Below are 27,799 nucleotides of genomic sequence, written 5' to 3'. Positions count from 1 at the left end.
TCATCTTTACTACATCTTTACTAAGACTGTATTGTCTTTTGGCCAATTCTGTTACACTGGTCCTTAAAGTTTGCAGGCAGGATAACCTTGGGCAATGATTCATCTCTTTGCTGGTGAACTTTCTGGTTATTTACATGTGTTTTGCAAATGTTAATTCTGACCCCAAATCAGTAGGATGATTTTTACAGTCCATAGACATAGCTACCAGATAAAGAGGTGAGAAAGGGACGACTTTTATGAATTGCCATAATACTATTGGTAAGGTTTACAGCCGCTAAAAGAACAATATTTGTGGTTTGTGTTTGGGTTGATTTGCCTGTGCGTGTTTACGTACATGCGTATGTTCCCTCTCCTCCCGCTGAGCCCCCACGTTACTTTGATTGACAGCTGATACTCGCCTCTACACCAGCGCTCTAACCCGCCCCGCCGCTTCCAGAAATGGCAGCTTCTAGAGGGCTCTGATTGGCCGTCACTGGCGTAGCTCCGCGAGGTCAACGGACCCGAGGAGATTTGCGTTGCGGCTATTGGTTACTTCTGAAACCAGGTCCTTATCCCCACGTGGAGCGGCAGCTCTGATTGGTCAGGAGTCATCTTGTGGGCGGGGCTGTAGTTTCGGTTAGTCTGGGAGCGTGAAACCGCGTGAGAAAGTTGCCATTGAGGTAAAGCGCTGCTTTGACATAGGAGCATTCGCACCACTGTGGGGATTTTCGCTATCAAAACTAACAATATATTTCCTTCTTTTTTCGTAAAATCCAAACGGACTCCATTTTCCACGGAAACCCGTTGAGGAAATACATATTCCAGTTGTTTTGACTGTTTAACCGCCAAGTAGCGACCGCGGCGAGTCAAGTGGGAACTCTTCACAGCAATTAACTTGTGTGGATATGTTTCTGATGCTCTCGCTGAGAACCGACAGTTTGCGGCTCTGTGGCTTTGTTATCCTTTTGATTTGATTGAGTTGGTGGGCTCTTTGTACCTGGAATACTCCGGCTAAACCTGAAGACAAACGCCGGAGTGCCTGAGGTGGATTCGAGGTTTTTCCTTTCTTTCTCACCTGGTTCGTACCCTTTTGTCTAATGAGACGTTTGCCGTGCATACACGGTTGATTTGCGGCCGCTGGAGCGCACCGAGAGGCAAGGACCGAGAGACGGCGAGGAAACGGTCTGTAAATTAATTCAGATCAGCAAGCAGGGGGTTGGGGGGCGGTCGGTGTCTCTGAGAAATAAACGATTGTTGGCCATCATAAACAAGGCGGATGGATTTGTTTCCTTGATCTGGAGCTTTCTAAACATACCCCTGTTCTTTGATTCCTCCTTGGCGGGGTTTGAAGCGCTCCTTCCCCCGGAGAGAGAAGATGTTTCCCCAGGGGCGACACCCGGTAAGTTACTTCCCTCCAGCAATGCTTCACCTGGCAGTAAGCGACTGTTTACGCCTCCTCTTGCACCTCATCGTTAGATTTCCTTGTGCGAATACCATCCCATATTTGTTCAGAGGAACAGAGTGGATTGACGGCCAATATAACTTAAAAGTTGTGGGATATTTTAAATGTGCGCCTGCTAACAGGGGCGCCAGCAGAAAGGTTTGTAAGGGATCATCAAATGGAAGGCCCCTTGGAGTAACACTGAGGTTGGCTGATAAACTTCCAATTTTATCATCATGTTGTCTTTTTATATTTCAATTACGATAAAAGTGACAGTAATAAAAGGGCATCATTAAACAAGTCTGTTGAAGTCACTAAAAATTAAACATACTATCAAGCAGATTTACATACTAGATGCAATCAGTTGTATTTAAAGCATTAACACAAATCATTCAACACTACAAAAATAGTTCAAGCACAAAGTAAATTTCCTCATTACATTATTTTGTGAGTTTAAGTGTGTTGTAATGGTAAAACATTATAATTCTGTAAGTTTCTGCTTAAATTCATTTTCAAGTAGCTTTGTACCTAATAACTACCTTGTATAAGCTAATTTGTGATACTGGATGGGTGGACGGTTAATTTTCCCAATGGGCCACGTGAGTTTCAATGATTCCAGTTGAGGATCACTGGATGAAAAATTGTTTCTATGAGTCAGTCATCATAACTGAATGTGGGGGGGAAAAACTGCAACACGTCAAGCTGAAAACAAGAGCTACACATATCGCATGGCAAACTGTATCAATGTGTGAAACCGTGCAATTGCGTGGCTTGGATGCTGTATTTGTTAGGATATTTGATAGACATTGTTGGATAGACTTGATTGTCTACACATGATGTTTTTAGTGGCTGAGATGCTGAATCTCACAAAGAGTTCTGGGAACATTGTGGAGAAGGTATAGAGTTTGGAGTCAATGCAGTTATATTGAAATCATAGATTTTCCTAATTATCTGGAGTCTTACTGAAACATGATGTTCTAAAGAATTAAGTTTAGAAAAAATTACTCACAAAAGAAAATCAAAGTTGTAGTATTTGTATGTTTATTCTCATAATCTTATTCAAGCAGACATCTCTATAACAGCAGTCTGTTCTCCACAATAAAAACCACTTGTGACTTTTTAAAATAAATACTTCACAGCAGGGCAATCAAGTTGTTCTTGCTGTGCTTACTATATGACCTTTTAGTGCCCATGCCAGGTTGTGGGCATCTACTGCAGCGAGACTCTTAATAGGGTAAATGTCTTCTCAATGTATTGCTAAGAACACATTTGGCTTTAAAAAAAAAAAAAATATATATATATATATATATTTTTTTTTTTTTTCCCTTTTCTAAAACATAAGCAAGGCATCTGGATCTGCTTGCAAAAGTAACACACATTCATGCAGTGTTTTCTATTGACAGCACCTGTGTGGAACATCTAGCCAGATGTGGGCAGCGGACCATTAAATATCTGGATCTGTGTTAGAAAATGCTTGTTTTAGTATCTAAACACTTAGTCTGAGATGGTTAAAACACCTTTTTTTTTCTTTTTTAGCTAAACAGGTGATCCTGTTATTGTTTAAGGATCGTAACAGGAGTGAGTGACAAACATTTAAAAAGGGAGACTAAAGAAAACTCCAAAGAAAGCGTATGAATATATAAATGATATGTTGCAAGTTATCAGACCTGGTCCTTTCTTCTCTTAAATTCCTGAATATAAATATTGTTCCTATAAGATTCTTAAGGCATTGCCCTTTGAGCAGTGATAGGCTATAATGATGTTGTTGATGATTCTGTTTGTTGTTGTGTTAGACACCGCATCAGGCTCCAGGTCAGCCCTTCAAGTTCACCATTCCAGAGTCACTGGACCGGATAAAGGAGGAGTTCCAGTTTCTCCAAGCACAATATCACAGGTATGTTTTCTACAATAGCTATAAAGATTATAATTATTATTATTAGCTGGATAATGCAGCTCAATTCAGGTTACTTATATTGTGCCAATTCACAACTACTGCTGCCTTCTCAAGGCATTTTACCATACAAGCAGGTTAATATCCATGCCAGTCTGACTTTATAGGCAGATTCAACTACATACAGAATGATCAGAGTTATAATCTAATACAGGCAAATCCAATTGCTCACATAATGCCAGATCCAGCAAACTGCATTGAGTCACTGAATTTGTAAGAACCCTTCATCCTGAGTATGCGTGTGGCGATGGTAGTAAGGAAAGACTAGTGTTGGTTGTAAAAAAAAAAAATGTTCAGCAGAACCAGACATGGTGTCAGCAGATATTTGCTGTGACCAAATGGGTATTTTGAGGACAGAAAGCTGGTAGAAAAAACCCAGAGACAATCCAGGTAATTGCAACAATTTTTTTCAAATAGTACATAAAAAGATTGTTCTAGGAGAAAGTGGAAAAGTGAAGAAGGGGATTAGTATGTTCCCACCGTCTAATCCTACAGCAACAAAGCAGCAGTGATAGCTCTGGAAACCTTAAGGCAACCTGACTACAAGCTTTATCCAAAATGAAGGTTTTACACCAAGCCTCTAAAGCAGACAATCACAGAGTTCAGCTGTCTTTACAGAGAAATCCCTCCACATTGTCCTTTACTTTTTAACTATGAATCTCACCCTACCCACAGTCATTTCCCTCTTACCACAAAGAAAACAGCAATTCTGGTTTCAGCCTAACCCATAAACCTGGATTAGGTTCACATACATGAACATGAAAGCACACACATTTGCAGCAGGCATCAGTGTTGGTTCTTAGACTGCGGTAGGTCTAAGCCTTAGTGATGGGTGAGAGCCAAAGGGTGGCGTGTGGGCTCAGTTTCATAAATCACCCCTGATTTTTTTCCTTGTGTGTGTGTAGTAGTAGTTGTGCACTATAGGCCAGGGCTGTTTGTGTGCAGTTATCTTCCCTTGTGGTGGTTGTGTATGCACAGGCATTTTTGTGTTTTTGGTGTGGGTTGGCAGCGTACCACATTGTGTTTTTAACTTCACATCTTGATAAAGCAGAGTTGAGGCAAACCTCCCATATCCAACACTTTGATTTTCAACATTTGACAGCAGAAATACATGTTTGCTTTGGTGACTAAATGGAGGCTCAAGTAGAGATGGTTGCTTTTGACAAGATGTGTGAATGTACAACTCATGACTCACTCTTTTTTCCCTACAGTCTTAAGCTGGAGTGTGAGAAGCTGGCCAGCGAAAAAACAGAGATGCAGAGACACTATGTCATGGTGAGATCCCAGCTTTCACTTTATTGGCCCTGCAATGTTCCACATGACGAACTGAAGCAGGGCTGCATAAGTGTCCTTGGGGTAGATCATGTTGTTCCCTACCCAGATGTAAAAGTGAACTTTAATCTTTTCAAAGAAAGGGAAATGACTAATGTGGATACTTTATTACCTAAATGAAGAAGGCTTGTATAAAAACCACAGCAACCTGAAGTACCTCTTGTTTTAATTATGTGCAAATGTTTGTCTTATCCTTCCTGAGGCATGCCTGTAAATTGTTAGTATATAACATCAGCTTAAAAATAATAAACATTGCAATGGTATACAAAAACACAACGGTAAAATCAACTCTTAAGAAAATGTACATACATCTGAGTATAACAGCAAAAGCCAACATTTTAAATATGACTTCATTGTTTACCTGTTTATTTTTTGTCCATTAGGACATGACTGCTGTAGATCCTTATTTGACACAGGTGTTTGCACATGTGTGTTCAGTTAACCAATCTCCTGCATTTATTACTGTTTGTTAGTTGAAAAGTTTAGATTTCTGACTCATTTATTTCTAAAAGTATCTCATGATGAAAGGAATGCTTTTATCTCTGTACGTCTGACATTGCTTACCCATGCAGTCAATAATCTACAATAAACAAGTTTACAATTCTGCACTTCTGATTTTATACAGAAAACAAAATCCTCTTTATCTGTGTAAAATCATCATTCAAAGTCACACCTCGATGAGCATTGCCAGGAATGACACAAGTCTTTGGGTGCTGATTTAGGGACTGAACAACCAGGCAGCTCATATTTAAAATGACTAGTGCTTAGTTTAGGTCACACAGCATAGAAGATTTCAAACAAACAGATGGAACTGCCTGAGAGATTCTCTAAAAGACAGCAGTCACCAAGCCCTTACATACAAGGGTAAATGTCAGTACTCTTTTTGCATAAATACGCTAAACTTTGTCCTTAAGGTTTTTGTTTACTTGTTACTCATATCCAAATAGAATATTTTGATGATGCATGGGAATGTTTAGCTTACTCATTTGAATGTTACTCAGCACAACATTTCAAACAAGTTATGTTTGGGGATGACTGCTGTCTCAGTTGAGCTCTAGCAGTTTTTCTAGTGTGCATACAGCCACCTTTTAGTCATTAAATCAAACTTTCTGGTTGTTTTATGGGAAACAACGTAAATAAAAAACAGACTTGATATGTTTAAGTGATAAGATGCTGTAGTGCTGAACATTCATCTGTAAAGTTGGGTTTACGCGTTAATGTTTTATTGTGACAGTTGATGCTAACCCTCTGACTCTCTGTTCTCCTCAGTACTATGAGATGTCATACGGCCTCAACATTGAAATGCATAAGCAGGTATGGCTGCCTATCTGTCTGCTCACTATATCTTCTTGTGTCTCTTCCCTACGTTCTCTCTTCCACTTCCTCGTGGCGGGGTTTTGATGTATTTAGTGTGTGCGCATATTGATGTGTCCTTGTGTGTGTCTGCGTGCAAATGTGTTTGTGTGTTAATGGTTCGTGTTTATGTGTGCTACACTGTATCTCTGCCCATGTGTGGATGTGTGTTTATTTGTGATCGATGGGGCTCTGTCTCCATTTCCCCAGTTAGGGCCGGCCGGCTGAGCCCGGAGGCAGAATGAATGGCTCTGTAGATTGATTGGTGCTGTCTAGGGGAGCGGCCTGCTTTATTACATTAGATGGGCAGGGCTGGGGAGGGCAGAGGAATCGATCAACGGGAGGCCAACCGAGGAGATACAGTGTAGCTTGCTCCTCTATTTTTTAAATTTATTTATTTATTTTGAGGAGCTGGGAGCTTAAAGTCAATTCAAACCTCGAATGCAATGCAGTAAAGAATGTTTAATATACACACTGGTACCTCCTGGAGGGGACTCTTGTCTCTAAACTTTGTATAATGAATTCAAATGAGAATAATTTAATGTGGTTTAGAAAATGTATTTAATCATGAACGCAGACATGTTTACAGAAGAGTTCACACAAACATCCGCACATTTCCAACTTCTAAGAAATATGGTTGACGAGGGAACGCGCTCACCTTTTACACACGCAAACCAACATTTCCCACAGGAGTGTTGCAGAGCTGAGAGCGTTTGCCAGTAATTACCACAGCTATCGACCAGTCAGACCAGAGGAAATTGGAGGTGGATTGGCTTGGCTACTTCACTGAAAAAAGGGAATTTTTTCCTTATTTTTCACGTTCTTTCTCTTTAATGTTTTTTTCCCCTCACATTCTCCATCTCCTCTGTTGCCTTTCTTTTTATACTCCAATTCTCTTCCTTTTTCTCATCACTTCCTTACTCTCCAATAACTGGTATGGGATCTCTTTCTTCTTTCACCCGGACCCCCACCATCCATCGCCTTTCTTCACCCTGTCTCTATTCACTCTGTTCCTCTTTCATTTTATATCCACGTAAAGCTGGCGTTCACTCTTTGTGAGGGAGATGCATCTCCTCCTATTGTTCAAACACGTAAACACAAACGCAGACACCCCCACACGCACACTAAAACTCCAGGGGAGGTCATTAGCTTGGGGCTGCAGTTGTCAGAGCAACAGGCTTCTGTGGGCGGGTGGTACGGGGATACAGACTAACAACCCACCTCCTGCTGGGGATGTACAGGGGGATGGGGGTTGTGTGGTAGTAATGCTCCAATTATACGTGTAATGGAAAGTCTGTTCTTTTTGAACTCGTTTTGTGTTCATGTGGGAATCAAAACTTTTCTCTATCCTCAACTTAGTTTAACCCCCCTGTCTCAATTAGAAGGCTGCCATGTATTGTTAAAATTAAGCTTTCCAAAAAACACATTGTTGTAAAAAAAAGTATTACAGATGACTTTTGTTTTAGCTGTTTTGTCATACTTAAGAGTTTTCAAATCAAACAAATTTAATTTCCAACATGTCTTGAGTAAATCTAGTGTTGGAGCATTCAGTGTTTTACACTAGATGTGGTTTTGCTGGTGGTATGCTTTAAATCATGGTCCTGCTACTTTTAAATTTTAGACATTGTTCTTGTGACGTCACACTTGCGCATACTCTGTAACTGACAACCATCTTGGTAGGCAGTTGCTATGGAATTGTTATAACAACAATAACCAAGCTACAAACCTAGAACTAGCTCTCTCCTCATTCCTGTCTAACTTGTAAACAATAAGTTTGTTACAAATATTACTCGATTTCAATTTTTGAGTACTCTACCCATCTCCGTGTAATACTAAAATAAATATCAGATCACATTTACTGTAGTACCTGGTATTGAACTAGCAAAATTAGCTTAGCTAATGTAGCTTTTATCTGCATGCTAAGACGAACGTGTAGCCTACTGTATGTCACTTCATGTGCTCACTCTGCCAGTCATCAGAATCTTGTTATTCACATGAAGAGTTTGTATGTCCTTTACAAAGCCATTGAAACACTGACTGTGTGCGTCCATGGAGTTCAGGCTGCGAAGCTCCTCCATGGCTCAGATGCGCGTATTCAATTCAATTCAAAAATCAAATCTTCAAAGAGCTGTTGTAGATGGTAGGATTAAAGACACTGTTGTTGTGTAGCAGTCTGATGAAGAGGATGTACAGGATTGTCTATATTCTTAATTTTTTGATGCCTTCTTTCCACCTTCTTTATCACCCTGTTTAGCCTTTTCCACTGGCTATGATTTTGCTTGCCCAAAAAAACTGAGCCCACAAACTGAGGGCAGACGGTAGTTTTCATGATTGCCTGTCCTTCAGATCCAGCAAAGCATCCTCACACCGTCACACTACTACTAGGTTCAATTGTAGAAATGAGTGTCTACTTCTAAAATGTTATTTAGCATTACAAGACTCAAACATTCAAGATGTTAGTTTTTGAGGTCTTTTAGTTTGCCTCATGTTGTCAGACAGGTTCTATTTAAGAAATCTATTGTTTTCTGGCAGAAATCTGATAATGTCAATTTCTTATTAAATGAGTTTATAATTTGAAAACTATTTTGTGTATTTTCTATACTGCTTTTGGCTCAAATGACATTTTTTGTTGATATGAAACTTTAAAGTGTGACAAGAAGCAAAAGAAACAAAATCTACAGGGTGACATATACTTAGTGATCAATATCAGTAGACTTGCTATGTTCATTTTTCGTTATTTTTAAAAGATAAAGCCACAGATGTCTGTTGCAACTTTGATTAATCGTGATTTTGTTTAGTGGGTTAGATTAGCTGGGATAACCTGATAGTAGCTTTGCTCAAGCTATTCTACCTGCCTAATCACTTAACCTTTTCTACAAAGCTAATTATAGGCTTACGACAAGATTCTGTAAATGGATGAACACATGTAGTCTGCCTGAAATAGATCTGTATTTAAAGCTCGTTAAGCATTGTTGGCTGGCTTGACATTGAGTCTTTGTAGAATGAAGGTGAGACCGTTTAAATGACTAAGGTGTGTTTTCACCTTAGAAAGTCTTACAGTTTACTGTGAGAAAAGGGATACACAAAGTTACCAGTGATGACTTTGGACATGAGTATCGGTTTAGACTAATTTTCATCTTTCTAGATGACAACATTTTCTGATTAAAACATTGCAGAAAGTTGACATTTTGGACATAAATGATGTAACGCGGATCGTTCTACAGATTATTCTTTTTAGTTGCAGGTGATTTACAGAGTTTCTTACTATAGTGTACCATTTGTTTCACAACACAGAACAGGCAAAAGACAGCTTTCTACCTGCAGCATAACACATACTCTGCAGTAGGCAGATAAGGTACAAAGTTGCATACTGTGTGTAACACAAATAGAATCACCTTTGATCTACTGTTGTTTCATCGCAGATAAACACACTATTGATTATATTTCAAATACATACGCTTACTGATCTCATGTCAAGAGCAGCTCCACACTGACTTCGGTTTGCGCTGTTTTGAAAATAAATGCTGTATTTGCTGCAGTATGTAACCAATGATATGTCAGTTTACAGGATGAGTTAAATAGTAGCTTTCATCTTTAAAAAGAGTTTGTCAAAATTAGAATGTGTGTACTCAAGTATTTGAGATAAATTTGATTACATCTGTATAAACTGTCCTAATCTCCATTATCCAGAATAAAAACAATGTAATGAAACAGCCGATTTCAGATCGTAAACCTCACACTGATGAATAAATTCTACTGTCACATTATAAAAGTCAGCTTGGTGAGGTCACAAGACTTGTGTGCTTTCAGAGTTTAAAGTTGGGATTAAGGAACCAAACGCATGTGGCTAACAAGTCGCAGCAGTCACCTGAGCAATATGTAAAACATGTGGATGGATTGTTACTGTTCTGTGGTGTATTAATGACGTAATATTTGGGCGGGGTTGACTTCAACTCCACATTCTATGTGAAAACCAGTTGATTGGAAGGAGCAAACAACATGTAGCTTTATAATTGAAACAATGATCTTAAAAGGCTTCTGCTGCAGAATTCTCCTCAGTTCATTTTCTATTGCATAACTAAACTAGCTGCTAATTATTTAATTTTGGCATTAAAATGTAGAGGAAGACGTATTGTCTGCTATCTCCGACTTTACTGTCACGACAGCCTGACTTCATGGGTATTTGAACTTATATTTGTTGATGAATTTTCCGTTCATTGTCTGAGTTTTCAGACTTCTCTTTTAATTTAACCTTCGTTTCAAGTTGTACTCAAACTCCAGCGTTAGATTATCCTCGTTGACATTGAGTGTTGTGTAACTGTGGTCATAGGGATGTTGAAGCTGAAACATTGTTATGTAGACCAAATAATGAGTTAACTCTGTTTGTTAGCTTAGTCTCAGTTTACTTTGACCTTATTTACATTTGTCTGGGTTGTATTATTATATATCTTGCCAGTTGTTATCTTTTCATACTTTTTGCATATAGTCATATAGGTTAAGGAGTTGCTTGTTTGGTTTGGGATTCATTGAGAATGCTCTGGTTCCTGCTTAAGCTCATTCTAGCACATAATTGGCTGAACTGTGGCAGGGTTTGTAGTTTGGTGAGTTGCCAAGTATGTGTGTGTTGGAGCTTTCCAATTAGAGCAAGTATATTTAAGCTTAAAGGGAAATTGCTTCCTCATTTTCAAAGGAATCCACTCTTTAAACCAGTAAATACTTGTGGTTCAAGGGGTGACAAATATCTCAGCAACTTTTATTGAAATAATCCATGTCTTAATTACAATTCATGCTGACGTATAGTGGTTAGTGTAAGTTTTTTGATGTCTCAGCAACATTTCCATGAAGTTTTGGATTTAAATTAATTTCAATGTTTATTTTCAGGAGCTCAACTGATGAGATCACTTTTCCCACATGTTTGCTGTGAAATACAAAATACAACAGTGATTGTAGCTTGAGGAAATGTGAATAAGTTCAAAGCATATGAACAGTTGTGGGCGATATATTTCCATGCGCCATGTTCTTCAGCTTCTATTTATGTTGGGTGGGACGTTTTCTCTGTTGAGCCATTACAGCTGATATTTGATGGCTCCTCCGATTCTCTCCTCACGCTGGACGTTGTAGTATCTGTTTGATTGGATGATGTATAAAATGGGACACTTTATCTGATTTGGAGCTACTGAGGGGGGGTATCTGGTTTCAGCCAGTTGTAGCCACGTCCGGGGGGTTTCGGGGCAGGCGGATGTGTTGGCATGGATACAGGGGGAAGGAAAACTAAGTTAAGAGGTGATTTGATTATGTTGAAGTGCTGATGGGAAAGAAGGACAAGAACACAGAGGATAGAGACTGAGCTAAAAGACATGGAGAATAAATTTACAGTGAAACTTGACATCCCCAGTTGTAATTAGAAGAAAATGTTATTGTTCTGATCTGAACAATAAGAACTCTGAGCAATCAGAACCAATATCTGACATGAATTTGAGTGCAGATAAAAGTTGTGTTTGTGTTGCTTCATATTCAGATGAGGCTTTCTGTCTGTGCATGGATTTGTTCTTAAAATTCATGAGTCTGTATGTGTGTGTTGCACTTGTATTGGTTTATTGGTGTAACTGAACAGCTGTCATTTCTAAATGGATGCAATTATGTTATTAACAATCGAGTCTCTTTTTATCTGCATGTGCCTCCTCCGTCATCAGACTGAGATTGCCAAGAGACTAAACACCATCTGTGCGCAAGTCATTCCCTTCCTGTCACAGGAGGTAAGTATGTGTGTGACTTTCCACAACAGACTGTGTTTTGTTTGACGTTTATACATCTTTTTTTAATTTTAGTTATACAAGCTGCCTCTCAGACATAAGCATTGTTCTGTCTGTCTGCATGTGTTACAGCATCAGCAGCAGGTGGTTCAAGCTGTGGAGCGGGCCAAACAGGTGACCATGGCAGAGCTTAACGCAGTCATCGGGGTACGTGGACTGCCAGGTCTTCCACCTACAGTGTGTATTCCTCTAATTTCTCTTCACTTACACAAATCCCATGTTTTTATGTCCTTAAAAATGCATTTTATTTTGAAGATGTGGTAAAAGCATAAGCCTACGTATAAGAAAGATCCTTGGAGAGAAAAGGGGTCTTTTTTTTGTTTCCTGTATGTGGTTTCAATAGTCTGTGTGGCTTGTGTTGTGTGGTTGTAACAGGTCTATATACACACCTTTCAACTTCATTTGATTAAAAATTCCTTTAAATAGCCATTATACAAATGCAGTTCTGATTTAAATGTAACTGCACTCTTAGATTAGATGTATTATTTACCTGAAGTAAACCACTTGAAGTTAGAGCTGCACCAGTCAATCTACCAGAGATTGAAGAAGAGGCCAACCTAATAACACACAATTTGCTTATCACATAACACATTGATAAATTTTGATGAAGTTTTTTTGTTTATCAAAAATGAAATAAGAAATTAGGCACAACTATGTAGATGCAAAAAAATGAGTATTTCAGAAATTTCTTCATTTTCTGTTGGATTAAAAACTATTACCTACATTTAATTACTTGAAGAACATTGCTCATTTTTTGTTTTTGCCTTTAGACTTAAAAAATTGAATTGATCAAAATTAGACTTTGCTGGCCAAACCTTTAAAGAAAATTCAAACATTTGGTGTTGGCAGAAAAAGCCTGATGGATGAATCTTTGATGTCGATTTGTCACATAAATTTCCATTCTTTGTTTGTCAGCAGTTAACGCCTGTGTGTGTATTGCATAAGCTCTTTTATAACTACGGTAGCTATATTTGCAGGTCACTGATGGTTCATTTGCTGGTAGGTGTTTACAGGAATGAAATGGGAAACTTGGATAGTATTCAAAAGAAAAATGAAAGATTTAAATATTAGAGTCAATATCACAAGCTGTATTATTAAGTGTCTTTGTTACAGAAATGCAGAAATCACAGCAGGGACGAACAGCAATGTTGTGTTTTTTTTTTTTGTTTTTTTTACTACAGTGCTTTCAAAATGTTTCTATCTTGTATGTCACTCTGATACCATTTCATTTATTCATATTGGGTTCCCAAAGGGCGGCCACACAAACTATTATAAGATGGTGGACACTTGGTGCTAATTTACTGCACGTAATCCAAACACAATCACATTATTTCAGGAGTCATTCATTAAACCTCCGCCAATAATACATTTGACCTAATCAATGAACTTTCATTGTTCTTTATACCAACACCTGATTTAGATCTTAATGATCAGAGAGCTCATGGAGAACAGTGGCAGCGTTGCTGTAATAGAAAAGAAACAATTGTGAGGAAAGTATTGTTGTTGCAATATTCAACAATTTTCTAGCAATGCCATGTTTGTTGTATTATAGTGCATTCCTGTGGAGTTGTTCAAAAACATAGTTTTTTAATATGCTCTATACTGTACAAAGGAGCTGCAATTATATTTTCTGCCATTTTGATTGTTAGTCAATTTGAGTAGAAGAGACCTTCTGTATTATATTGCACAGTTGCTAAGTCATATACCATAAAACTTTATTACTTTTCTAAACTTCAATCTATGTGATCAGCAATTTGTAGAAGTATGGAAAAAGGTTTGGGTTGCACCCAGACTCTGTATCAGCAGATACATTCACTTAAATCACTGAATGACGCTGAAGGTACTCGCTAGACTCCAGTAGTGGAATATTTATTTTTTTTGGTAATAAATTAGATGTATTTAATTAAATGTATTTAATATTTTGTAGACGAAGAAGTATAAAGGACATTGATGAGATGATTGATGGAGAACGCTCAGCTCCAGAATGAAACAAAGTTTCTGCCCACTTGGAGAATGAGATGATCTTCAAGTAGGATTTTAAAAAAAAATCTGAACCTTTGTAGCCACAGGGCTGGAGGGGGAGGATTAGAAGTCTGAGTTTAGGGAATTGTGGGAAAAAAGGGGGGTGTATGTAGCTTTTGTTTTTGCAAAGAGTGGGCAGGGGGGATCAGAGGGTTTGATCCCACTGGGTTTGGTTAAATGTGGGGAGGGCTTGTTAGCTGGCGTGGACTGATGGGGGGCTTCTGTTTTTTGTGTGATGGGGTGAGAGGTGGATTTGGCAGTTGCTTTTTGAGTCTTAATTGCAGGATTTTAGTGTTTGTAAAGGAGGTGAAGGCAGGGGGGGGGTCACAACGTTGTCCTTACACCCAACCCCCCCCACCCTTCTCGTCTCCCACGCCGGTCTGTCATTCACCCTGTTTGTGAGTTAAATGAGTGTAATGAAGCATGCTGCCCCTGCCTCCACTCACACACACACCCCAAATATATTTGTACACACCCACTCACACTAACATCCCATGACAAACTGGGCTCCCCTTGCCTGCACCAATACTTCCCCTCCATTTACTCCCATCAGGGTGCTTCTTGTGTATCTGTGTGTGAATGTTTGCGAATCTTCTTGTGTGTGTGAAGTGTAGCAGAGCATACATTTCTGTTATCCTCAAAAAACAACAGGCAGCAGTAGGATGGTTGAGTGAAGGTGTTTGTGCCTGCCTTGTTTATTTAGTGTTATACGTGTCTGCATGATCATGTGTGACATGTTTTTCTCCGGTTTTTTTTTGTTTGTTTGTTTGTTTTGTTTTTTTGAAGGGGAGGGGGGGCGAAACCAAGCCAGCTCTGGAAATTGAGCGTCAGGCAAGCCATGTGGCCAAGAAAACGTTTAGTAGTTTTACTTTCACTCATTGTGGGTTGGTGGCGGACAGCGAAGGACGGATGGAGAGGAAGAGAGAAGGTGGAAGCTCAGAGGGTGGGGTGGGTTAGTCAATTAGGTGAGATAAAAGTCGGTTTGACCTTCAGCACTCCTCCCACCCCTGCTGAGTCGCCTCCTGTGCCCCCTCGTCTCTCCTCCCCCATCTTCCTCCTCCCCTCCTAGCGGCGAATCAGTGAGCTCGGATTCCCGCGGCTGCTGTCTGAGGAGGCAATAATGATGTTTGGGAACACAAAGACATTTCACGCTCAGACGAGCGCCTGATTTGGTGTGAAAGAGAGCAGGGCTGCCAGCCAAACTTGCCCTCCCTTTCTGTTTTTGACCCTCTTGTCTCCTTCTCTTCTCTCCTGTCCTCCCCTCTCCTCTCAGCCGCCTCGCTCCCTCACCAGATCTGACAGTGCAAGCAGCAGCTGGGACTCTCCTTCCTTTCCTCCTTCGTCATTCCTCCTTTTCCTCCCGGCCTCACTCCCCCTCCTTTCCTCATCCACATCCTTAGGCTTTGGGCTGTGATCCCAGCTGTCAGTATTGTTCAGTGTTTGACCTCAGAAAGAGGAGTGAGGGGGTGTTTGTGTGTGTGATGGTGTGTGTGTGAGGCACTATATAGGGGGTGATGATGTGTTCACCCTCTTGAAGAAAGCAGCAGCTTGTTGAGCTGATGTAAACCCCAGACACCAAGGATCCCATTCCATCTGTTGAAGACTTTAATTGGGCCACAGTGTTGATTGATAAGGTTACAAAGTACTATTGATTTTTTTTTCTTTTGCATGTGTACACATAGGAGGTCTATGTTTTATTTATTGAGGCGTTTGAGTTGTAGGTGTCAATGGTTTTCACATTTTTGGCAGCTGATGAGTTGTATTTCAGGCAACAACTAGAGAGCTTTTTTTGCTCATTTAATTGTCAGCATTATGTCATTGGTGTGGTTTAGATTTTAGCGTTTCAAACACAATTATTTTTCTCCTCGTTCATGAGTTGGTGAGTTAGTAGTTTCTTCCTAAATTGGATTTGGCCTTTCAATGCCAAATGCAAAAATATGACAATCAAGGCTAACTGGAATCTTTTTGCCTAAATATTAGGATTTTATTTGTGCATGTACGTCCCTCTAAAATTTAAACTTCTTCAGCAATACATCAGTCTAAGGTTTGTTTAATTACTAATCTTTTTACTGCTAAAAAGATTAGCAACAGGCCTGTTGTAATATGTCAATTCATAGTTTTCTTCTCTCTTTAAAAAGTTCATCTTTTTGGAACTTGCTGCAAGAAACCTTCAAACTGAATGAATTAATTTTGTTTAGCGCTTTTAGATCTAAACTAAAAGTTCTGGAGGCCGATGCCATGACATGTACCTGTTTTTTTTAATATATAATTTGACATCTTTTAACTGTGTTTTTGTGTTGTATTTGTTACTGCCAGCTGGCCAGGACTCCACTGAAAAAGGGGTTTTTAATCTCAGTGGATTTTTATCCTGGTAAAATAAAGTTTAAATAAAAAATAAGCTGCAATTGGTATCTGGAAAAGTATGGATTACTTGATTAATTGCAGAATTGCCCCACCTTCGAACCCTAATCTCCAGCTTTGTCTTGCAGCTGAGCAGTGCCCTGTCTCGTCTCCCGGCTAATCATCTGTTCCTTTTCTCTCTTGTGCTTGGCTTTACCTTCAGCAGCAGCATCTATCCCATAACCATGGCGGCGCTCCGGTTCCCCTCACCCCTCATCCCGCAGGCCTGCATCCTTCTCAGCTAGGTGGTTCAGCAAGTCTCCTGGCGCTGTCAGGAGCACTTGGTGCTATTCCTCCCCATCTGGCAGGAAAGGAAGGAAGTGAGAAGAAGCCTCACCTTGGTGGGCCGGATTCTCACGCTGGAGGACCTGATCACCTCAGGGGTAAGAAGACTTTTCTACCACCAAAAAGCCAGATGATATGAGATCAGTTGAGAAATTGGTTATGTTTCCACTAAAAATGTTTGAATCAGCTAATCACGACCAACAAGGTTTATTAAAATTTAAATTTAAATTGCTATCTAGAAAGATGCACTCAATGTATTCTCTTTTGTTTTCCGCTTCGGTGAACACCCGACCCCGTGACCTCAACCACGTGCTTGCTTTTTCCAATGGCAACAGAGCGAGAACCTGGCACAGTAAGTTCTTCTGGTTTCTGCTCCAGCGCTTTCTGTTCCAGCAGCATGCTTTCTGCTTTTCTTTGTCTTTAAGGGAGAGTTTGGTTTGGGGGAATTGGAGATGTTGTATGAGAAAGATTAGCGTTTCTCAGCTGTGTTGATTCAGTAAACGTCACTTTACTTCAGCCAGAAACAAGTTTAAACAGTCAGCTCTAAGTAAATAGATTTTACACTACATGGGGAAGTTTGTCTTGGAGGTGCTTTCAAGTGGGATGGTACATTCTGATTACATCACTTCACAAAATGCAATATAAATGTATAATTTTCAAGATATTGACAAGATTATCTATGAATTGAGGACAAGACTGGGATTAAGTTTTGAAGCAAAGTATTTTACAAAACTTTCAATAAGTATGGCAAAAAAAGTACAAAAAATCTGTGTATTTTCAAGTTTTTATTTATCTGTCCATCTTTCTGTTCATCTGTCCATCTATCCTTTATCAGTCTGTCCAGTATTAAGTTTTTTTTTTTTTTTTACCTCTGTTTCACCTTACAGATTCCACTATGAATAAATGTACCTTGTTTGTTTCACACTGAAGTGACTTTCATCCTGCACTAGTCTGTTTTTATTTTTGTTTTTGAATGTGTTTGGGGATCTGCTTTGGTAGAGGTTTGGCCTGCTTGTTTAGTTTTTACCCAGAACTGCTGTGAACTGTTAGATTTCCTTTTCTACTCCAAATGAGCTTTTTAGCACGCTCACACACACAAAAGTAGGCGCACGCACGTACAACACACACACTTTTCTCTCCTAGTCTGCATTGTTGTGCCTATTTAACACCTCAGTGAGCAGATTACCCCCTTCCCTTCCCCTCCTCTTGCATCCCCTGATCCTGCGCTTAAAGACCCTCATTGTGTTTAATATCAGCACCGCTGAGAGGGGAGGGCTTGGGAAAGGGTGGGAGTGAGGGAGCAGCAGTCATATGACACTAAGCTTGTGTGTGAGTGAGAGACACCATGCTAAAAGCAAACGGGGGGAAAAGACCATGGCGGAGTGGGAATCGCTTGCGTTTTGCGGGTCAGTGCATCTGGGCTCGGCTCACTAAAACCTTTCAATAAAAGGGAGGAGGAGAAAAGGGAGGGGCAGCTGGAGGAGGAGGACTTTGGCAGTATGCAACCCCCTCTCACTCTCTTCCTCATCAACCTTTCTTTTCCTCCACACCCTCCCATCTTTTCTCTTCTAATCTCATCTCCCCCTTTTCCCATTTTTTTTCTGCCACCCCCTCCCGATCCTCCTTCATTTACCCTTTCCCCCCTCAAAGTGCTGCTCGCTCCCTCGCTGGATGCGTGCATGCGCTTGTGTTTGTTGGATGCACATTTCATTGACAGACTGAGACTATAATGGACTCAACATGAAGCTTTAATCCATTAACAATAGGATCCGTTGGTCAGGAGGCCAGGGGGGGAGACTGCTCTGTCTTTGTGTGTGTGTTTGGTCTTGGGACTCTAGAATATTATGCAACTAACACACACTGACAGCCTGTTACACTCTTGATTCTACACACGGGCTTTCACAGTCAATTACACAGTGCGCGCACACACACACACACACACACACGCGCACATGCTGCAGCCAGTGCAGCTTGTCAGAGCCAGGAGAAGGAGTACTGATAGATTTCGAGAGCCACTTAATGTAATCATCAGCTTCAGAAGCATGTGTTTGTATTTGGCTCTGACTTGCTTTGGTCAAGTGAAAAAAGAGGTTGCTGTTAAAGTGTTAGCGCTGCTTAATTCATGATTTTGCCAAACGTTAATCTATTCCTGAGCAAGAGTCAGTTTTTCTAACCTGCTCTACACACAGCTGGGAAGCACTTGTAATTAGCAACTGCGTTTAGCAGGTTCGTGCAGAATGCACACACAGCAAAGCAAAACCTAAACTGTTCAGTTTATGTTTGTCTTCCACTTTCTTCTATCTTTCTCTCCAATCTCTTTTTCTGTTATTTTCTGCTCTTCCTGTCCTCTACCTACAGAGCAACTCTTTGCTTCCAGAAAGTTTGAGAAACTCAGATAAGCGCCGCAACGGTCCTGACTTTCCTAATGACACCAAGAAACGCAAAGTGGAGGATAAGGATTCCAGCCATTATGTGAGAAGTTCTTCTGATTTTCTGTCTCTTTTTGTCTAAAGTAAGGCCTTGATGATTGATTATATGATGAACTCCATTAGGATAGCGATGGAGAGAAAAGTGATGACAACTTGGTCGTGGATGTGTCCAATGAGGTCAGTGTGTTTTTATTTTTTGTTGGGTAAAACTATTTATACTCCTTGACTTTTTTCACATTTTGTCATATTACAACTTGAAACTTTACTGTATTTTATAGAGATTTTATGTGATGGAACAATACAAGGTTGCCCATTTTCCAATGAAGCTTTACCAAATTTCCTGATTCCAGTGCAAGAATAGCATACACACAGCATGGTGGAGCCACCTCCGTGTTTTACCATGCAGATTGTGTATTCAGGTTAATGTGTGCTGTGAGATTTCTGTCACACATAGTGTTTTAATTTTGCTCCCCTTTGACCAAAGCATCTTCTTCCACATGTTTGCTGCTTCATCAACACGACTTGTAACAAAGGTCAAACTGGGCGTCTTCTTGCTTTCATTCAATAATGACTTTCATCTTGCCACTCTTTTATTAAGTGGTGTGATGTCTTTTTCAAAATAAAATCCATTTGTTCTGAGGAGTCAAATTACACACTTTGTAATGCTTGTGGTATCTTGGAGGGTTACGTTATTCACAAGATTAATCTAGACTCTTTGCTCGGTTTTCTGGTAAACAGGAAAATCTCTACATCACTGCTGTGGAGCAGCTTTATTCTCATGTACTTCACTGTTTGTTTTTCCATCAGGATGCAGCTTCTCCTCGCGGCACACCGCTTCCGTCCCCCAGAGAAAATGGCTTGGATAAGGCACGTCTTCTCAAAAAAGATCCTTGTAGTCCAGCCTCGACCGCTTCATCGGCCAGCTCCTCTTCTCTCAAGTCCAAAGAGATGGCAATGGTACAGTTGTCTATCTGCGTTGCAGAAAAACACAGTAAATAACTGAATATATTGTCTTTATATTCTTTGATTTGTTTTCTTTTGGCAGCGAGACAAGGCTGGGACCCCTGGTTTAAAGTCTAGCACTCCGACACCCAGAGGCGACTCTACACCTGGTCCGAGCTCCACTCCTGGGGTCAGACCAAGCCTATCAAAACCACCATCGATGGAGATACCCCATCCACCAAGTAGGTCATGCACAAACATATGTTTTAATCAAAGTTGAATCAATTCAAATGTCCTTATTCTGAGTGAAGAGAATGAAAACATGCAAGGCTTTACCCTTCTCAAATGGATAAAAGGAATTTCTTTAATTTCTCTAAAACATCCTGCTGAATTTAATAGAAGTTTTCTTGCGCAGTCATTTATTTTTATGGCACACATGTACTCTCTAAATGCCCCGGTAATGTTACTACTTTTAGCTAAATTTGTTTCTGGAAGTTTACGTTTTTCTCCTGATTTCTCTTTGCATCCTGGACAAAAACGGAGTTTTCATCAAGGATTTTTTCAAACAAGAGGGCAGACCTCACTCTCTTTGTTGCATTTCTCCAGCTGCAGGTCTGCGGACTCCTCTGGCGGTACCAGGCCCATACCCCGGTGCCTTTGGGATGCTCCCCCACGCAGCAGGAATGAATGGAGAGTTAGCGGGTGCTGCTAGTGCTGCTGCTTATGCTGCAGGCCTGCACAACATGTCACCTCAGATGAGTGTGGCTGCTGCAGCCGCCGTAGCGGCGTACGGTCGTTCACCGATGGTGAGTAGAAAATTAAGCATTTTATGGAACATGCTAACAAAATAATTTTTTTTTTCTTCATCAATGTTAAAAATAAGAAGACAAACCATACTAAATTAAACTTACAACTTAAGTATAACTTAAAAATTTTAATTAAAACTGTAATAAAATTCATTTGTATAGTTTTAATCTCCAAATATGGGGCTGGAAAAATTTAGAAACTTACCTTGAAAATGCTAAAAATGTGCATGAGTGGAATTAGAATGAAATATTCTCAAATGCAAAGAAAAACACAATATTAGTTAATTTTATATCTCCCCAGTGTGGGTATTAGTAGGGTGTAGATTAATAGGGACTTGAGTACTAACACTTCATTGGGTTCTGTAGTGGTTGCTTATTTTCTTCTTTGATTTTCTGTAAAATCACAACTGGGCCTAAAGCTGCAGTTGGGTCTAAGCTCCTTTTTTAATTTACTATCTTAATATTTGTTATGAGTTGCAACTTTGAGGCAGTATTCTTGATGTTTTGGTACCCAGAAGGTTTATGACTCCAACATCTGTGTAGCTCAGTTGATGTTGGTTTGCCTAGTGTAGGTTTTGACAGTAGATCAAACATTTGCACTTTCAGATATAAAGATCAAATTCACTTGTCACACCTTAATCAAACATGGATGCCATCAATTTCTGTATTTAGGGAGTTCACTTTGTTGTTTTACTTTCTGTGTTGTATTTGTAGTTTTACTTGAACAAATTTACTTTGAAGTTGAGCGTTATTCCAACAAGTAGAGGAAGAAATACTATTGGCTTCTCTGACTGCCTGAGCGTTTTATTTTCCAAGCTGTGTGAAAGGTTGACAAATGCTGAGAATCATTCCACTGGTCTTTGTGAACAATCAGCTCATCACTTCTGGGTGTATTTGCTCAGTGTTCATTACACAGTTTAAATAGGTTTAGGAGACACAGCTGTGTCTGGGCAACACTTGACTCAGAGTTGTGTACTTAGCAGCTACATGAGTTTGTGTGTGTTGGATCAATGTGGGGAGGAAAGCAGTAAAATCATGTTTGTCTTGTGATCATGAGGGTTTGCGTTCTCTGTAGGTTAATATTGAGAATCTGCTTGTGTGTGTAATGTCTTTTTGGTGTCTACCCATGGGACAGATATGTGAACTGTCCTTCTAAAATGTGTCTCGTCTTTTCAAGGTTGGGTTTGATCCTCACCCTCACATGCGAGTTCCTGGAATGCCCCCGAGTCTTACAGGGATTCCTGGCGGAAAGCCGTAAGTATGATTTTGCTGCCTCGGATGCAGCAAAGTAGGGGGGGAGTATAATTCCTAAGAAGCCATGTTTTGTCATTGTATAGTATATTCCTTTCATGTTGTCTGCTATGTTTTGCTCTCATAATTTTCTGCAATTAATTTTCTCTCCTCCTTTGTGCATTCAGTGCATACTCCTTTCACGTTGCAGCAGACGGACAGATGCAGCCAGTTCCTTTTCCCCCAGATGCTTTGGTGGGACCTGGAATCCCTCGTCACGCCCGCCAGATCAACACGCTGAACCACGGAGAGGTGGTGTGCGCCGTCACCATCAGTAACCCCACCCGCCATGTTTACACAGGGGGAAAGGGATGCGTCAAGGTCTGGGACATCAGTCACCCTGGAAATAAAAGCCCCGTCTCACAACTCGATTGCTTGGTGAGTAAAGTTTGAAGTTGTCTTGATTTTTTTTTTTTCTTTTTGTTTGTTTGTTGTTTTTTTTTATAGGATGGTTGGAAGAAAGCGATACATTGTGTCATTTGGGTGAAAAAGCAATTGTGGGGTTCCTCAAGAATCCATTATTGGGCCACTTTAATTCAACATTTATCTTTAATTATAGAGTACTACAATGTGACTCACTAAATGTGTGCTTACAAAACAACCTTATTCCTGTGTGTCACCACAGCCCACAAGAATCAGTGAGTCCAAATATCAATGGATTGATGGGACAGAAAGATTCCCTTCTGCTAACCACAGTCAGAAAAATGGGTCATTCTAGACAAATTCTTAAATCACTGCACTGGCTTCCTGTTTGACATGAAAGACTTTAAAGTTTTCTTGTTGGTCTGAAAGGAATTTAAGAAAAACATTTCTAAGTTACTTCTCAGTAATTTACCATGTACCCCCCCTCAGGTTTTCAGAGAACAAGTAGAGGCGTTTAAGTACTACGCTCATCAGCTCTGGAATAAAATCCCTGAAAAACTGGGATGTTCAGACGCCTTAGGACTAGTAATGTTTGTTTTACTGCAGTTTGGGTTCTAAGAGTCTCACTCATAAACTACTCTCCCAATTATTGAGAAATTAAAGCTTGAGATTGAAGACAGACAGCATGACTCTTCCAGAGCAAAGCGGCAGCTTTTCCTTAGCTATTCATTTGCTATAAAATTGCATTTAAATTTTTTTTTATTTCTGTGTGTGATTTTAAGTCTTCAACATGTATTTCCTTTTATCCTACATCATCAGAACCGAGACAACTACATTCGTTCCTGCCGTCTCCTCCCTGACGGTCGAACACTCATCGTGGGCGGTGAGGCGAGCACGCTGTCAATCTGGGATTTGGCCACGCCCACTCCCAGGATTAAAGCAGAGCTGACATCATCAGCACCTGCATGCTACGCTCTGGCCATCAGCCCCGACTCCAAAGTGTGCTTCTCCTGCTGCAGTGACGGCAACATTGCAGTCTGGGATTTACACAACCAGACACTTGTTAGGTAAGAGACGAGATGCTTTGATTCCGCAACTAGAACTGACGATGTGGCAAGTTTTTTGTCATAACTTTAAACCGCTCCGAAATCAACATTTCTTTTTGAATTCCCTCTGGAGTGATGTTGCGTCTTGGTTCTTTGTTTAACCATGACTTTGTATGTGTATTCTGCAGGCAGTTTCAGGGTCACACAGATGGAGCCAGCTGCATCGACATCTCCAACGATGGCACCAAGCTGTGGACAGGAGGTCTGGATAATACTGTTCGCTCCTGGGATCTCAGGGAGGGACGGCAACTGCAGCAACATGACTTTACTTCTCAGGTGAACACCCAGATCAGAAAATCAACTGTAATACAATTTCTAAAATTAATAAAAGTTGCTTAGCATATAACATATTAAGTAATAGTTAATAAAGCCCAAGTGAAACAACGCTACATTTTCCCACCTAGTTATAAACTCAAAGCTAATGCCGTTTCTGCCCTGTCTGTCCAGATCTTCTCTCTTGGCTACTGTCCGACGGGAGAATGGCTCGCTGTTGGAATGGAGAGTAGCAACGTGGAGGTCCTTCATGTCACCAAGCCTGACAAATACCAGCTTCACCTACATGAGAGCTGCGTTCTGTCCCTGCAGTTTGCTTACTGTGGTAGGAAACTCTGTCACACATTCAGGAATGTTTATTTATCTTTGGTTCCCATTTTGCTGGTTGTTGACAATGTGATTGTTTTTGTGTTTCACACAGGAAAATGGTTTGTGAGTACAGGGAAGGACAACCTGCTGAATGCATGGAGAACACCCTATGGAGCCAGTATTTTCCAGGTTGGTTGAAGGAGTTAAAACATTATCTGATTAAATATGTAAAACTGTAACCTTCAATTTAGCATCCAACTTTGACATCCCGTTACTCTTTCTCTACTTTGAACATGACTCCATTTCAATATTTCCATGTCAGGGTACTAAAATATCAGCATATTGTCCACGTTTTACCAGCTGCTTCAGTGTGCTTTGTACTTTATGTGTCAGATTGCTGATCCTTCTGAATATTTGTCAGTTTATGTGCATTTCCACAATGAGGTCCAGCTTTGTGACTTTTATGTGAATCATAACTACTGCAGATGTAACACATTTCCCATCTCTTATGATTAGAGTGGAAAACCTTTTTGTTTCCTTCCCAACATTCAAACTCTGTCATTAGTTCAGTTTTAGTGATCTATGGAGGAGCATCACCATCCACAAAAGTTCAAAATGCAAAATAAATCAGTGAAATAAGTCCAACACTGCATTCATCCAAGTAAATTTTATTATAATATGTATAAAATGTTCTAACATTGTTACTTTCTCTGCCTCCACTGATGCTGAAAGTGGAAGTCCACTTTTCATTTAATGTTTTCAACAAAGCCAGCAGATTCATTACTGTATTACTGAATAAAAGCCATTTAAAGCATTGTAATATACAATATGAGAAACTGGTTTATATGTCATTTACTAACAAAAATATAGATTACAAAGTGTATTGAACATGCAACCACAACAAACCCATTAGTTCAGACTACATACCAAAAATGCAGCCTTCCTACTCCAGTTGTTTGCCATCAGTGTTGCAGTTTTATAAGGGATGTTGTGATAATTGCTCTATTACATTGGAGAGGGAGCACCAGACACGATTCCTAAAGTCTTTTGGTTTCACTAGAAGCTTTTGTTTCTTACTTCTTCCTTTTCCCTGCTTGTTTTTTTTTCTCAGTCTAAAGAATCCTCCTCAGTGCTAAGCTGCGACATATCTGTGGACGACAAGTACATCGTTACCGGATCAGGAGACAAGAAGGCCACTGTTTACGAAGTCATCTACTGAAAATATAACAAAACCCACAAACATTTACAGAATTCTGATAATGTTCACCTCCACTCATGAAAAAGGGGCGTGCACATTTTTCTTTTCCATCTACTGAAAAGACACAAATATTTGATCTGCAGATATTTATTGTGCCTGTGTACTTGCCTCCGTAACCACTGGGAACCTTTGTGGAGCCGTATGTTGCTGGTTGAGGACGAGGAACCGTATAGCTGTTGGCAGTTTCTGCTTTCTGAGATGGACCAGCTGCTGGTCGGTGACCAATGGGGAACTCTGTCAGACCGGACCCCAGTCTGCTGATGAACACTAAACTCACTGTAACAACCAGAGGGAAATGCGGAAAAAAGAAATGAGCAGGACAGGCGAAAGAAAACCAACAGATGGACGTTTTACTGTGTGTACAATATAAGCTGTTCTGTGTTTTACTTCAGAGATCAGTCTGTTGTACTTCCAGCATTGACATTGATGACTTTTGACCCCGGCTGGCGTTCCTGACACACCTACCATCTAAGATGTCTTAACATCTAACTCATTTTTTTACTAACTGCACTGTAGCAGTAGCGGTCCACCCATGCACTGTACTTTTTATCGATAAAATGACTCAAATGGGATGTTTTGATTTATTTAACACAACGATACCACAAACGAGCCGCAATGACATAATTCACACAAGTTTCAGACATGGAAAAATGTAAAAGGTGTCCATTGTCTGAAGAATTTTCAGTGTTACAAAGGGACCTAATGGGGTTTATAAATGGGGGGATATTTCTTCTCTAATCCTGTTTTGAAAGAACAATTGGTGAAAATCTGGAGTAAGAGTTTAAGGGATTTGATTTAATCCTCAAATTCCATTAATGCCCTTTTCATAATTTGCGCTTTTAGCATCTAATTTCTACCTTACATTTTCTCTCTTAACTCACTGTTTTCTCCAGGGTATTTACTAAAGTTTAAAGCTGTTTATCAGTGAAAAGGTGTTGAGCAGTCTTACTGTGATTTACTTTTTATTTCCCAGAACTTACTCTATTTGAGCTTAAGAGTCCACAGACTTGTTCCGTTAAACGTTCATTCCCATCAAGCCTCTGCAAAACACTCAATGTCTTATTGTTTGAATAGTTTACGCTTTGTAAGCTGGTACCAACTATGATTATTCTGTCAGCTGGGTTAATCTTCCTGAGTTAGCTGGTATTTTTGGTTTTAAGAAAAGACCATAAATAGTAAACAAATGATGCAATGTCTGTCAGATAGTGTCACTTGTTCTAACATGTTGAGATAAAATACTACCGTGGTGGGGGGGGGTCTCTCTTTGCGAAGCATATATTAACAGTAGAAGATTAAATTATTGAAGTCATACTTCAGGTTAAGGAGGAATTTGTCATTTTTACAAAACTCATTACCTTGTCTCTTTTTTTTTGTCTGTAAAAATGTATATATCTTTTTTTCTTTCCTACCAGACATGCTGTAGAAATGACAAATTGTTTTTGTACATGTTTTACATTTAATCAGGAGTAATTCTAAATGGTTTTAAAGTAGCCAAATGATCGATTCGTCTCAATAAATGTGAGTTTTTTTAATTTTGTATATTTACTTTTAAACTTTTTTTTTTTTTTTTTACCCCTCCAGGGGGTCTTTTGCGGGCTCCAATGTCGGTTACACGAAAGTAAGCTGACATAAAAGGGGGAAGGAGAGGGGGGAAGACATGTGGCAAACATCGTCGGGTCCAGGAATCTAACCCGCGACGGCCTCGTCGAGGACTCAAGGCCTCCAAACATGGGTCACCCCATTCCCTACGCCACCACTGCACGCCCATATATTGACTGTTTTACTTTCCGATTTGGTCAAACACACAGGGGCCGCTATAGACGCACATTTTGATCTAATCGAGGCATCCAGCATTGCAAAGGGAATAACTTTTAGAACTGAACATCCATATAAAACATTTTAGACTCCTGTATTTTCAAATGATGATCATAGAAGTTATATTACCTCACAGCTATCATCGTTGTCCCCCTCTGCATCTTGCTTAATTTAAAGCAAGCTGAGCAAAAGCTGCAAGAGGATGCAGTGATCAGAGAAAAAAACATCTTATCAAGCAGCATCAAGGTTTTGCTGCTGCTGCCGCGGCTGAACAAGACACCAAGACTGATTCCCGACTGGAAAAAACTCGCCTACGCTTTTCCATATCTCAGTCTTAAAGCCAATAAACACCAGGCAAAAACAGAGGTTTGTTCTGGCTAGAACATTTCATACTTTCTAACAACTAGAGTACAGGACTCCTAAATAATCTTCATAGATTGCTACAACTGCTGAACAGCATCACAAAAAGTTCTGCCCAGAATATGCGTCAAAAGCAATATGCAAGAACATAATTTAGACATTTAGTTCAGACTTTAGGCCTTTAAAGAAGCTTCACACTTGGCTGTGAAATACTCCGGTGCTTGATGAAAACTCAAACAGAATCACATTGTCCGTATCCTGTTAATGGAAAC

The 27,799-nt window shown here is 40.0% G+C and overlaps 1 protein-coding gene across 4 annotated transcripts; it reads left to right on the top strand.

The window, feature by feature from the left end:
- Positions 1 to 647: 647 nt before the first annotated feature.
- tle1 (transducin like enhancer of split 1) lies at positions 648 to 26,884 on the top strand. Of its 4 annotated transcripts, none has more exons than XM_023343905.1 (20): positions 648 to 1,378; positions 3,214 to 3,314; positions 4,583 to 4,646; positions 5,973 to 6,017; positions 11,750 to 11,812; positions 11,942 to 12,016; positions 16,458 to 16,674; positions 16,912 to 16,928; positions 18,935 to 19,048; positions 19,129 to 19,182; positions 19,813 to 19,962; positions 20,051 to 20,189; positions 20,554 to 20,753; positions 21,931 to 22,007; positions 22,172 to 22,421; positions 23,226 to 23,473; positions 23,641 to 23,788; positions 23,960 to 24,110; positions 24,207 to 24,283; positions 25,206 to 26,884. In XM_023343905.1, exons 1-20 carry the CDS (start codon positions 1,355 to 1,357, stop codon positions 25,311 to 25,313), a joined length of 2,322 nt encoding a protein of 773 aa, XP_023199673.1. In that variant the 5' UTR covers positions 648 to 1,354; the 3' UTR covers positions 25,314 to 26,884. The 4 variants fall into 4 exon arrangements, with proteins under 4 accessions (XP_023199673.1, XP_023199672.1, XP_023199671.1 ...); XM_023343904.1 differs by having other exon boundaries at positions 16,455 to 16,674; XM_023343903.1 differs by having other exon boundaries at positions 11,942 to 12,046.
- The last annotated feature ends 915 nt before the right edge of the window (positions 26,885 to 27,799 follow it).

Source organism: Xiphophorus maculatus, chromosome 12 (genome assembly GCF_002775205.1).
Source record: "Xiphophorus maculatus strain JP 163 A chromosome 12, X_maculatus-5.0-male, whole genome shotgun sequence".
Taxonomy (NCBI): Eukaryota; Metazoa; Chordata; class Actinopteri; order Cyprinodontiformes; family Poeciliidae; genus Xiphophorus; species Xiphophorus maculatus.
Note: the sequence above shows the minus strand (reverse complement) of the source record. Positions and strands in the feature narration are given on the sequence as shown.

Coding starts and splice junctions, on each gene's coding strand:
- tle1 (XM_005794873.3), top strand. CDS start 1,355: ATGTTTCCCCAGGGGCGACACCCG. Junction 6,018..11,749: donor ACATTGAAATGCATAAGCAG/GTATGGCTGCCT, acceptor CTCCGTCATCAG/ACTGAGATTGCCAAGAGACT. Junction 24,111..24,206: donor CCTGCAGTTTGCTTACTGTG/GTAGGAAACTCT, acceptor TGTTTCACACAG/GAAAATGGTTTGTGAGTACA.